This window comes from Dysidea avara, chromosome 1 (assembly GCF_963678975.1).
Source record: "Dysidea avara chromosome 1, odDysAvar1.4, whole genome shotgun sequence".
NCBI lineage: Eukaryota > Metazoa > Porifera > Demospongiae > Dictyoceratida > Dysideidae > Dysidea > Dysidea avara.
Window position 1 is genome coordinate 31,172,671 of NC_089272.1, and position 12,313 is coordinate 31,184,983.

Here is a 12,313-nt window from a genome sequence, read left to right on the forward strand (position 1 = left end):
CCCTGTAGTGCACAGGTGTCATCATAATGAATGTTGTTCAGGTTGGTACAAAATTCATAGATAAATTCATAAATTCATAAATTTAGCTAGTAGATATACTTAATTTAAAAGAGTCAAAATAGCTATTATATCAGCTGAAATTGGGTAGATTATTTCAAGTTGGGTCTCAGTACAGTTTTTAAAGGGGGGACCAAATATTTCAAGTTCCCCCTGCATGCATAATGTCAGTATACAATTCTTAATTAAAGGAGGTCAGGGAATATTTGTTCCTCCCGAACTCAGTACAAATTTTAAAAGGGGACCATTTTGTGTTCCCCTTTGTCTCAGTACTAGATATAAGAAGCACATTTTATTCAATAAGATTAGAAGCCATCATAAATAATCTCTCACTTCAAGGTACCATATAATATCAGTGATCAGATAGAATTCAGACACACCAACTATATACTATCCCACTCAGAAAGTCCAATTATTTCAAGTGAAATATTTTTATTTCCTTGTCTCAATACAGGTTTTAAAAGGGGTCTAATATTAACAGAGAAATATTTGCTCCCCTTGCCTTGATACAAGTTTTAAAGGGTCCAAATATTTTTAAGAGTCCAATATTTAAAATTGTTTCTTACCCAGGACATAATTATTTTTGATCTTCTCTCATTGATTTGCTACAACAATAAATACTGGATCTCTCATGGCCAATCATTATTAATGCATATACCTAGTTAAGTACAATTTCATTTAAAAGTTAATAGCTAATGACTGATCCCCTTGCTGAGATTTGAGCATTCAGTGTATAAATATATTAAATGAGCTCTTCAGGTACTATTTGGATATTCTGTGCAATTGGCCAGTATATTTAGCCAACTACCTAGCTGCAATTTCTTTTCCTTGAAAACATTTTGAGTGAAGTGATTGCATGTATTGTTAACTAGCACAAGATACTTATACCATTGTACGGAAGTAACAATGAGCCAAGCACAAGCTGGTAGGCAGCTAGCTAACTATAATTATGAATGAATTTTATTACATACACCTCAATACTTAGAGGAGATAAAATCTGGCTACATAAGTGATACAGCAACAAGAATGTGTACATCCATTGAAACATATTTATAAATGTTTAAAATGTTTATGAATCAAGAAGTGGTACATATAGCTATCAATAACATTGGAAATAAATACACACATGCATGCTCAAATTGTAAAACAGACTATAGAACAATACAACAGCTAGCATAATTTAATCATGTCAGGGTTTTAAATACATTGACTGCAAAACCATTTTCTTCCTTTTTCAAAATACCTTTGATCAACATCTACACATAAGTCTGTGTGATACCATTCATGGCATCTAGAGCAGCTGATCATAGGTAGCTTTGGCAAACAAGGCATTCGACATAAGCAATACATACACCTTTACACGTTTAATGGATTTTACTTTATTGTGATTCTTCCTAGCTTTCACAACTGGAAACATTGCCATCTTAGAATTTTCTAAGCAGTCACAGAGATGTGTCCCCATCAAAGATTGGTCAAAGACTAATCCACTTGGTGATTTTCCAAAACACAAAGCTGTAGCAAATGCCACACCAAATAGGCCACAGTAATTTGTTCCACTTTGCTTCTGTACATCCATAAATCTTAGTTCAATACTTTCCTTGGTGGTTGAAAGCAAAGCCGCAACTTGTCATTTCACACTTGGTGATGCTGATATATACAAGCTATCATAAACATCAACTGTGCTTTTATCAAGCATAGTCGAAATTGTTACCCAATGCTGGCCATCACCATCATGCAATATTTGAATAAAATTTCTGGTTGGAGTGATGAACGTACATAGAGTACCATGCTCTGTGTCCTGGAGACCAACATCGGATTCCATTCTTACTTTTCAGCAGTTTGTAATTATCTCCTGGTTTTGTATGGCTTCTTTCCCACAGCTCCTGGTTTTATGCGGCTTCCACAACTCGCTTAATACAAATCCGAAGCGGAGCGAAACATCGGATTTCATTCTTACTTTTGTACAGGAGCAGTTGAGTGTAAGCTATGGTACCAGAACGAGTACATAATCAGAATCACGATAAGAATATAAGATTTCATATTTCAGGCAGGATTTCATTGAAGGTGTACGAGATTTCGAGTCAATTGGTGACCCCCGAGTACTGCAATGGCGGATCCAGGATGGGGAATTTGGGGCAAATCCCCCCCCCTCTCCACCTTGTGAAGGAGCCAGCCATGCTTCTGATTAAAACAGCTAGTAAATTTTATGTCAGGCCAACCGAGATCAGTTTAAAACTTATGAAAATATGCACATTTTACTAGCATTTATTACAAATTCACCTGAGACCAAAGCGAACCGAAGTCAAACTAACTGTAAAATAGTCACCCAGCACCTTCGTGCGTACTAAGCGCCTCTAAAAATAATTATCGTGTTGTCGTTATTTAAGACATTCAGAGCCTTTTAAACAGTTTTAAGACTTCACAACCATCTGAAAAGGCCAAAATGGCAAATATCAACAGTGAGACACCACTAAGAGGTGATTATTTGCTGCTTTAAAAAAGCAGCACTGGACTATATAGAGAATATGGGAAGCAATAAAACCCGGAATACGGAATAACGGAACAGCGGAATAACGGAATAAGCGAAAATTACATTCCTAATATTTTACTACTATTTATACAGTCTATAGCATTTATACAATACTCACCTCGTAGCAATTCCACAGAGAATCACTACGGCGATCCTCAGGGCGATCTTTAAATAGAACTAGCACAAAACTAACCACTCTAGAATAATCTAACTAAGCTAAAATACTTTCTAATGCACTTTACTACAAAATCGCTACAACACTATAAGTTCTTTCTGCTACAGCTACTTATATCAGCCATCACACACGAGTAACTGCCCGAATTTATTAGTGACAACATTCCATCCTAAGAAATCTTCTCTGAAATAATCTACTTTGGCTAACCTGTTAGTTATCCATCGCCAAACAAGCTTAATGTAAATTCAAAAGGTTAAGTGCTGTATTTAGCTGACATCACTTTGTGCAGCTTGATTCTAATAAATTCGGGCAGTTACTCATGTGTGATGGCTGCTATAAGTAGCTGTAGCAGAAATAACTTATAGTGTTGTAGCGATTTTGTAGTATAGTGTATTAGAAAGTATTTTAGCTTAGTTAGATTATTCTAGAGTGGTTAGTTTTGTGCTAGTTCTATTTAAAGATCGCCCTGAGTATCGCCTTAGTGATTCTCTGTGGAATTGCTACGAGGTGAGTATTGTATAAATGCTGTAGACTGTATATATAGTAGTAAAATATTAAGAATGTAATTTTCGCTTATTTTGTTATTCCGCTGTTCCGTTATTCCGTATTCCGGGTTTTATTGCTTCCCTAGAGAATATGGTTCTCCCCATGCATGCAACCACCTACAACTTACCCTATTTGTGCCCCTCCCCTAGCCAGCTCCTGGATCCGCCCCTGAGTAGTGTTGTTTATTAATACTTTACAGGACTGTAACAGATCAATATACAAAATTAAACTAATAAAAGAGCATACAAACAAAATTAAACTAATAAAATAGCTTGTTGTAATATTCATATGAATCTCAGCAGGCCACAATTTGAGTGCTCTTGCCAGGCCAGTACTTTATATTTAGTCAAATTTCCCAACCAAATGATAAAATACGGACTTGCGTGAAAAGGTGAAATTATGAGATCATTTCAACCTGACAACTAGCTACACACAAGGGTAGTTCCAGAAAATTTGCTGCCTGGTCTCCCAACTCAAAGGTAGATCAACTTGTTTAGCTTGATTGTCAGTTTTGGATTATTGGCTGCATCCTATAATTCACCCTCATGGAGTTTTATTATTGGTAACTTAGATCAAGATACTCTAGTAGAGCAGTCAATATTAAATTACTCTGATAGAATCATAAACATTAGCAGGAGCCTATAAGCGCTGAAGGCACGCCTTTGGCGCTTATAAGCTCCTGACATTAGAGAGGCAACAGGGATAACTGAAGAATTTTATTTGCTATAGAGTTATCCATGTACACTGTTAAAAGGGAGGTGTAATTATAACACAAAAATCATGTGTTATCTGTGAGTACCAAAAATGACCAACCATTGTAGTGCTAACATTTTCAGGTGAAGTGCTAAACTAACATCAAAAAGATGTGTCATTTTTTTCTGTATAGTAACATGGTTAAAATGTTATATTAACATGTCCAGTGTTCCTTTGATAATGAGGTTACACCAGTGGCTTCCTTGAATTAACGCAGTCAGGCTTCAACTTTCAATGCAGTGGCTTCTCATTGTTCTCCTATCCTTTGTTCTCCTAGTGTTTTGTTAAAAGTTTGTGCTCAGGAGCCACTGCCAAATAAAAAAAAAGGAAATGTACCACTTTAAAAATAATGTGCTTACGTTTGTATTCTTTCTCTTTCAGGTTTGATCATCAAGGATCCTACATTAAGAAACTCACAAACAATCAATGATTGCATGCAACCTAAATGATGTAACTGCATGTAGTTTCCATTAAATTGTACCTAAAAAGAAATACTTCAATGTACAGTAAACCTATACATGACCATGTACAGCCTAATAATAGTGAATGTTCATCAGTCTAAGTCTATTAAATGTCAAATGTTTTCAATATCTGCAATTACTCCCAGCTGAGTTGCATTCAACAAAGGGCACCCTTTTAGGGTCAGCAAATACTTTGCAATGAATAAAAGGCAAGAATTCCATTGCTTAGGGTAAGCAATATCAAAAACATAATAGCATGCCATCATTGCAAGCACAGCCTTTGCAAAGTTGTCGACTGAGAGCAGCACATTTTTCTCAACAGCAATAAACCATTGCCTAGTGGTCACAGGACCAACTTGTACCATATATGGAGCATTTTCATCAATTTCTTCAACTTTTTTTGTCAATATCATCACCATCCTGTATTATAATTTGACAAAAATAGCTAATATAACTATACATGTACGTACCTCTAGAAAGACCAAAAACTCAGTACACTTCTTAGGCATTTTGCTGTTTAATAGCTTTCGTAAGCAAAGCAAGAGCACCAAAATGTCTGGATCTGTGTCGAGAAATTATACCATACCGCATTATTAAGTAGCATTGCATGTCTATACGTCCATAAATATCTTCAATTGATTTGTCTGCATATTGTGATAATAAAGGTAGAAAAGACAAATATGTTTTCCTGTGTAATCCAGCCTCCAATTTCACCTTTTGGTAAATTTTGGGAATCCAGATATTCCATTTAGCCATAAAACTGTTCATAGGGTCCTGCATATGGGTAATGGATGCAAAGTCCACCAAAAGCTGCAATAAACAATACACAATGGTATGCATGAAACCAATAGAGTACATACCATTTCAAAAGTTTTAAGTGCAGGAAATTTTTTGATGACTTCCATAACAGATGGCTTTTGGTCAACAATCCACTTGCACCTGTTTGCACTTGTTTCAGCCATTAGAGATGAAAGAACACTTTTAGATCTGGTTTTCTTAGCCCATTGTTTCTCTATTTCCTTTAAATGTATACCGTATGTTTCATCATCTAGCAATGCTGACAATTGAGGGCATGAGTGAGTTCCTATCTTCTTCTTTTTAGTAGGTGGAAAAAATTCAAGCCCAACAGATGAAGAACGTGGTTTGCGTCGGATGTTGCGGAACCGAGTTTCCAAGCCCTTAGCCCACGACCCCTACCATACAGTCATAAGTGGACAATAAATTAAATAACATACAACTTACAAATCCTGTGCCAATACTGTCCTTCTTTCCATTCAGTAGATTAGTAACAATTTTTTTGGCAACTATGCTATACTGATGTGCTGTAGGATACTTGCAGAAATTAAGCATTTTTGCTGTAGTAGCTTGTATGATTTCTGTTCTAGCAGACTTAGACAATACTCCAGATGACAAAATAGTCATGGTACGCTCTGAAAATTGAGTCGGTGCAATGAAATCTTCCTCCCACCCTTCAAAGTAATCTGGCACATTGGATGTTATGCTAGCTTGCAGTGATGGTCCCTTCAACAAATGTATAAACAACCATATAAATTATAGTTATGTTTTTAACTTACTTGATTCAAATTCTGGCTTGTTTCTACTATGGTAAAAATTTGTACATCAGCTTCTTCATTGGATAGAAGGCTCGGCTCTTCCAGCTCTTCGCCAACCATAATATTATGACTTTCTCTACTTTGAGGTTGTAATATATCATCCTCCATGATCTGCATGAAAGGTTGTGATTACATACAGTACTATGAAACTACAAATATATGCCTTACATTTCCAAGGTCATTATCAAGACTCACGGTAGTGAGTCGCGCGGCCAGTAAAGCAGAAACGCGCGCCGCAGACAATAAATGACGCGACCACTACGTGAGGATTTTACAAGAACGAACGTTGTCAAATTCGGCCTTCCTGTAATCCACCCGTCACTTACGCTATCCCTCTGAAACTCTGGAGTTGAACTCATCGTGTCACTAGTAACTACCAAACAAGCAGTGAAGCAAATCCATGCCGATTGTTTCGTGATCGAGGTTGCCGACATCAAAGGGGAAGTTTCATTTTTCATTTTATTATTTTTAATCGCATGCGGTTAGACGCAACCGCAGGTGTATGCCTTGCGTTCCTTTGTGCATTCCGAACATTGATCGCCCTGTTATCGCTTCAGTATTCACTCAATCACCTCAAGATTCACATCATCGATTTCACCATACATGATTACCCTACAGTTGTGATTTCAGCACCAAACGAAGTTTTCTCTGAGTCGTCCTCAGTCGACCTAGAGGCCAAATACAAATCCCAGATTGTTGTTTTCCGCAATACTCGCTTGGAATGTAGGGCAATGTGTCTTTAAACTGTTCTGAAAGTTTCGTTCAGATTGAAACATTTGTTTTCGAGAATGGCTAGTTTGAAATTTGAATTTAGTCGCCCCCACGTCTTTGCTCTTAAGAAGTTTACTCGGAATTTAAAGAATGACGCAGAGCACAACTGCGGTCACTGGGTATTGATGAACTGGCGCTCTGTGTAGTTAATCAGTACATATAGCCACCAATAAGTGTGCTGCCATAGATTATAGTCCATAGATATAATCTATGGTGCTGCATACCATCCTTCGTTTTGAAATTAGTCGCCCCCACTTCCTCTAAGGGCGCGGCTTAAAGAATGACACAAGAGTACAACTGCGGTTACCAGTTGTTGACACAAGCTGTGAGTAATTAGCCCATGTAGCTAGCTTAAAAGGAAGTGTGCAAAATCGCCTAATACAATTGTCACCATGCATTATTACATTTTATAGCACCCCCACACAAAATTACACATGTAATTACAACATACAGAGGAGAAACATGAATACCAAACACTTTTCACAACAATAATGTAAGAATTGTACAATAATGACTGTAATATAACTGCTATGCAAATGTTTTCCAGTGGCCCGCCATGGTAGCAAGTCTCACATGACGGCATGTATATTCATCCAAACACAATGGAAGTAACAAGTAAGTATGATGACAACAAGTTGGTATGACTCCATTTGTAGAATCCAGATGAGTGGGTGTGGCTCCAGTATGTCTAAACAATTAACAAACATTCCTGTTATAAATACGTGCTAGAGTTGCAATATAATAGTATAGTATTTAAATGCAATAATACATAGTCTCCATTGCATCACTATCAAACGACACTAAGTGGAGGATATTGTTGCATCTCTAGTATGTACACTCTATCAGTACAACCTATCTTAATGGCCACTAGTATAGAAAGACAACCACTCTTGAAAAGCCAATTCCAATTGAGAATTTATACACTGTTACCTGCTGAATGAGTGAAGGTGGCAATAAACAAGTTCCACCGTAATTTATACACGTGATCTGATCCTGTATATTCTGTCAGTGGATGAGATCCACTTGGCCAGGACAAAATGTGACTCAAGTGCCCTGGATGATCCATACTCAACCAACTTATGACCCAGTGGCACAATGGAACTGACTATTTATAGAGAATACAATTATATTTATTTCTAAGATGTGTGGATGTGTGGACACATTACAACACATTACATGTACATACAAGACATGCTACGTATTGTTTTAGCATTTCAAGTCACCACATTATACACGTACCAGTCAACAATGCTTCATAGTGCCCATCAGTAAACCTGAAGAAAAGTTACGAAAAATAAAAATTCACATAGGTACAATGAAACCTCATTAATATGGCAGGCTGTGGGGCCAAAAAAATTGGCCTGAATAACAAGGTGGCCTTATTAATGAGGTCATAAGTAATGCTTAGTTATATTTGGGACATACTAGAGGTGGCCAATATAATGAGGTGGTCTTATTAAAGAGGTGGCCACTAAGTGAGGTTTCACTGTACATATAGTTCACAATATTGTGAACAATATTAATGGTTAACAATATACACTGAAACTTGCAGGTCACTTCTTGTGGAAGATTGCTCTCTACACAAAATGACACATTCAGAGATTGTATTTAGATGGATGATACAGTAACGCATTGTGACTTCAATACTCGTGATATGTCACTGCTAGGCAGCAACCATATACACGGCACTGCCACATCGCACTTGCTCGCACACACAATTTTGCTAAAGATTTTACAAATTGATAATTAAGGGGTGTGGCAACTAGCTGTTTCGCTCGCAAGACTGTGTGGCAGCTGTTTCCCTTCTGTACAAGTGGCCACCAAGACAGGTCCACTGTGGATGAAAGCCAGGCATTAGATATTTGGTATTTCATGTGTTGAAGACATTCCAGGGCTTCTGGTAGTCTCAAATCTCACCACAGTTTAACTCAGGCAGTGTTGTGGTCACCACTAAACTACTGGAATGCTGTGTTATGTTCATCTTATGCTTGGCTACTATATTGTAGAACTGAAATGGATACTCTGAAAAATATATCCTATGGATAATGACTTCATCACTTTCTTCATCAGGAGCTTATAAGGACCAATAGTGAAACTTTTTACACTTGGGACTGACAGTCAACTGCCTATGTCTGAAGCAGTGCTTTTGGTGCTCTAACAGATTGGCTGCCCCCTTGCTGCCAGCACTCACTGTCTCATACACTAAATCCATCTCTATAGCCAGTTAGAACAGCATGCTTCTTACCTTTTTTAAGGCCGCATAATGCAGCCACCTCTTAAAAGGCAAGGTTAGAAAATTTTGTCCCTACAGCCTAAATAATGACCAGTCAGTTTTCACTGTACTATTAGTGATTAGTGATCATGGGGGATTATTTATTAAGATACTAAGATATATAAATACTACAACCTCTAAATATAGCAGTAAATTTTTTACCCTGGTCCAATGTCTCGTAATAATCGTGATTTCGTGAGAGACTCTACTGTGACAAATACATGTTTATCATGATATGTGCTAATAGCCTTTTACAATTAAGTTTTACAACACAAATACATGTATAGTTAAACTCACCAATTGCGACTAAATCCCTTCAACACGTAAAGACAAGTAATGAGGCAACCTTGGAGACAACAGCCACACAAGCCTATTCTGGTGCGTTTATTTAGTAGTAATATAAATTTTAAAGGCGTTTATTTACAACAGGACATAATTACGCGCCCCTCTATTGTCTCTGTACATACTTGCCTTTTCTTTACTATTCTCATTTCATTTCACAAGATCTCTAGGCAGGGGCGTAGCTTCTTCACTTGAATTAGTCAATGCTTGAAGTAGATCGAGATACTGTAATAGAACAGTCACATTTCTACAAGTGCCATATTTTTATATTGTAAAGTCTGTAAGTAGCTAGTAATTTAAACTATACAATCCGATGCTAAGCAGAAGTTGTAACTATGCTAAATATTGATCGCTGTGTTACAGCTGTTTTGTGACTGCTCTAATAGAGTATCTTGATCGTTTCAATGCAGTACAAGATGAAGGCAAAGTGTTGTTAAGGGTTTACTAGTTAAAATGGGTGTTAGTTGATTGCAGTTGCATGCCACTAACAGGGCCGTCCAGAGAAATTAGAGGGCCCAGGGAAAAGAGTTAAAGAGGGGCCCAGGGGCAAGGAAGGGTCTAGATCCTGACTGCTCTATTAGAGTATATCGATCTTTCTTTAAACAGGTATTCAAGTGGCCCCTTTCGGGCTGTGGTAGGGGGCAAAATACCCCAGTTACCCCCAATGTGGGCGGCCCTGGCCACTAAAATTACAGTTATATTTTAATATTCTGTCACTGTAATCTGGGGTTTCTGTCAAAACCATGGAAACTCACCTACTGTTATCAACAGTGCATTGCTTATTCTAACAAAAAGTATTGAAATCCCATCCAAAAACAGCTTATAGCTGTAAAAAAGTGCGCGTCCAAGTAAAGCAGAGTTAACTGCGACAAAAAGTAATGATATAATGTGGCCATGTGCGAGGTGTGCAAGTTGTAAAATTAATATTAGCTAATCAGATAATACAATGTTATTGTTAAAGTGTTAATGAGAACTATATGCTGCTAGTTTATAAGTGTGTGAGCATCTTCATAAATGCCACACAAATTTAATTCTCAATAAAGCAATGTGTATAGATTCTCTGATAGCAATAAATAGTTTGAGTTTGGCCGCCTTTCCTGTATACAGCAATGCTACGAACAAAGGAAAGGTGGCCAAACTCAAACTATTTATTACTATCAGAGAATCTATACACATTGCTTTATTGAGAATTAAATTTATGTGGCATTTATGAAGATGCTCACACACTTAAAAACTAGCAGCATCACATAGTTCTCATTAACATTTTAACAATAACATTGTATTATCTGATTAGCTAATATTAATTTTACAACTTGCACACCTCGCACATGGCCGCATTATGATATCATTACTTTTTGTCGCAGTTAACTCTGCTTTACTTGGACGCGCACTTTTTTACAGCTATAAGCTGTTTTTGGATGGGATTACTTATACTATCAGGTACGGACAGTGGCGACTCGGACAATGGCGACTCGGACAATGGAGAGCGTTGCAGGTGTATAAGTAGGCACCATGGATGTTCCCTCCTTCCGTGTATCGTTCGAGTCTATGTCGCCGCCCCCACTAGGGGGACACATATTCTCCTTTTCTGCATCACGAAGGCTAACGATAAGTTACTGCAATCTTTTTCGATCCCCAAGTGCTACTACACCCAATTCTAGCATATCTTCCTTATCAAGGCTAATCAAAACTTCTAGGTCGACTTTATTTTCACGAAATATTTCTACTACTGTATTATCAAAACCAGCATCAGAAAGTAACCTGCACACACGTTCCATCTTGCTGCTCTGTGACTAGTAATCTAGCGGCGACCGACCTTTACTTTATATGAAGGAAACGGGCGCCGCTACATTAGTGATTGTGCTCACTGGATATGTCAGTCTCGTCATCGCCCGTCATCTTAATATAGCTACATCCGGCTGACATTTACGTGGACATTTGATAACAAGCAGCGTGTGTTTTGGTTGTTCCGCCGTCTTTATCGAGTCAACTACAGCTATGCAATGCCATCTATGCGAATATTTCTCTGTGCCAACTCGTGAACTTTTAAACCGCCACATTGGTAGAGTACATGGAAATTCTCATAATTTCCGAGTGACATGTGGCTTTGAAAATAGCAGTGGTGCTCGTTGTGAGACCACCTTTAACAATTTTCATGCTTACAAAAGGCATGTTAGAACAAAACATCGTGAGGATGTAATTATAAGTGAGCGCTTATCAACAGACGAGCAAAGGCCAACTGGAAACAGTGCTGATTCTGCAGGAGACTCGTATAACGATTCGTCTGAGGAGCCTCGTCATTCACCTGAATCAGATTGCCCCCCACAGTCCTTGGCAAATTATAAAAATAATTTAGAAAGGGAAGCAGCATTGTGGATATTGAAGCTAAAAGAAGGAAAAAAGCTAACTCAATCAGCTGTTGATGAAATACTATCAGATGTTACTGAATTATGTACTAATTTTGTTTACCAGCTTGGTGATGACCTGCGTGCTGTTTTGAATTCATCAAATGCGAATCCTGACGATATTCCCGGCCTAAACGCACTGGTTAATGAAACTTCGCCATACGCCTCACCTTTTGCCAATATTAAGCAGTGGCGTAGCCAAGGGTGGGGATGGGCGGGCATTTGCCCAACCATCACAGTTTCTTGCCCAACCATCACAAACTTTTGCCCAACCATCACAAGTAGCTTAAGATTCACGCGAGGATTCACAGCAGCACACAAAAAAACTCTACTTTAATACTGTAAAGCATAAACGTGTACCTCAGTTGTTGAACTATGACTTCGCAGA

At 37.9% G+C, this 12,313-nt stretch overlaps 1 protein-coding gene and 1 long non-coding RNA gene across 3 annotated transcripts in view; both read right to left on the bottom strand.

Annotated features, from left to right (window-relative positions):
- Window positions 1–12,313, bottom strand: part of LOC136261792 (uncharacterized) — an 85,074-nt gene that overhangs the window by 7,574 nt on the left and 65,187 nt on the right. The window lies entirely within an intron of this gene.
- Window positions 4,105–6,927, bottom strand: LOC136261582 (uncharacterized). Of its 2 annotated transcripts, none has more exons than XM_066055619.1 (7): window positions 6,304–6,927; window positions 6,097–6,246; window positions 5,765–6,043; window positions 5,383–5,715; window positions 4,993–5,332; window positions 4,421–4,460; window positions 4,105–4,369 (listed from the first exon to the last, which is right to left on the bottom strand). In XM_066055619.1, the coding sequence occupies exons 2-5, from the start codon at window positions 6,241–6,243 to the stop codon at window positions 5,024–5,026; spliced, it is 1,068 nt and encodes a 355-aa protein (XP_065911691.1). In that variant the 5' UTR covers window positions 6,244–6,246; window positions 6,304–6,927; the 3' UTR covers window positions 4,105–4,369; window positions 4,421–4,460; window positions 4,993–5,023. The 2 variants fall into 2 exon arrangements, with proteins under 2 accessions (XP_065911691.1, XP_065911684.1); XM_066055612.1 differs by having other exon boundaries at window positions 4,421–4,942.

Bases quoted from the DNA above. Each gene is read 5' to 3' on its own strand.
- LOC136261582 (XM_066055619.1), bottom strand. From the start codon at position 6,243: ATGGAGGATGATATATTACAACCTCAAAGTAGAGAAAGTCATAATATT. The intron at 6,044-6,096 runs GTAAGTTAAAAA...CATTTGTTGAAG, and splicing joins CAAGCCAGAATTTGAATCAA to GGACCATCACTGCAAGCTAG. The intron at 5,716-5,764 runs GTAAGTTGTATG...ACTGTATGGTAG, and splicing joins ACAGTATTGGCACAGGATTT to GGGTCGTGGGCTAAGGGCTT.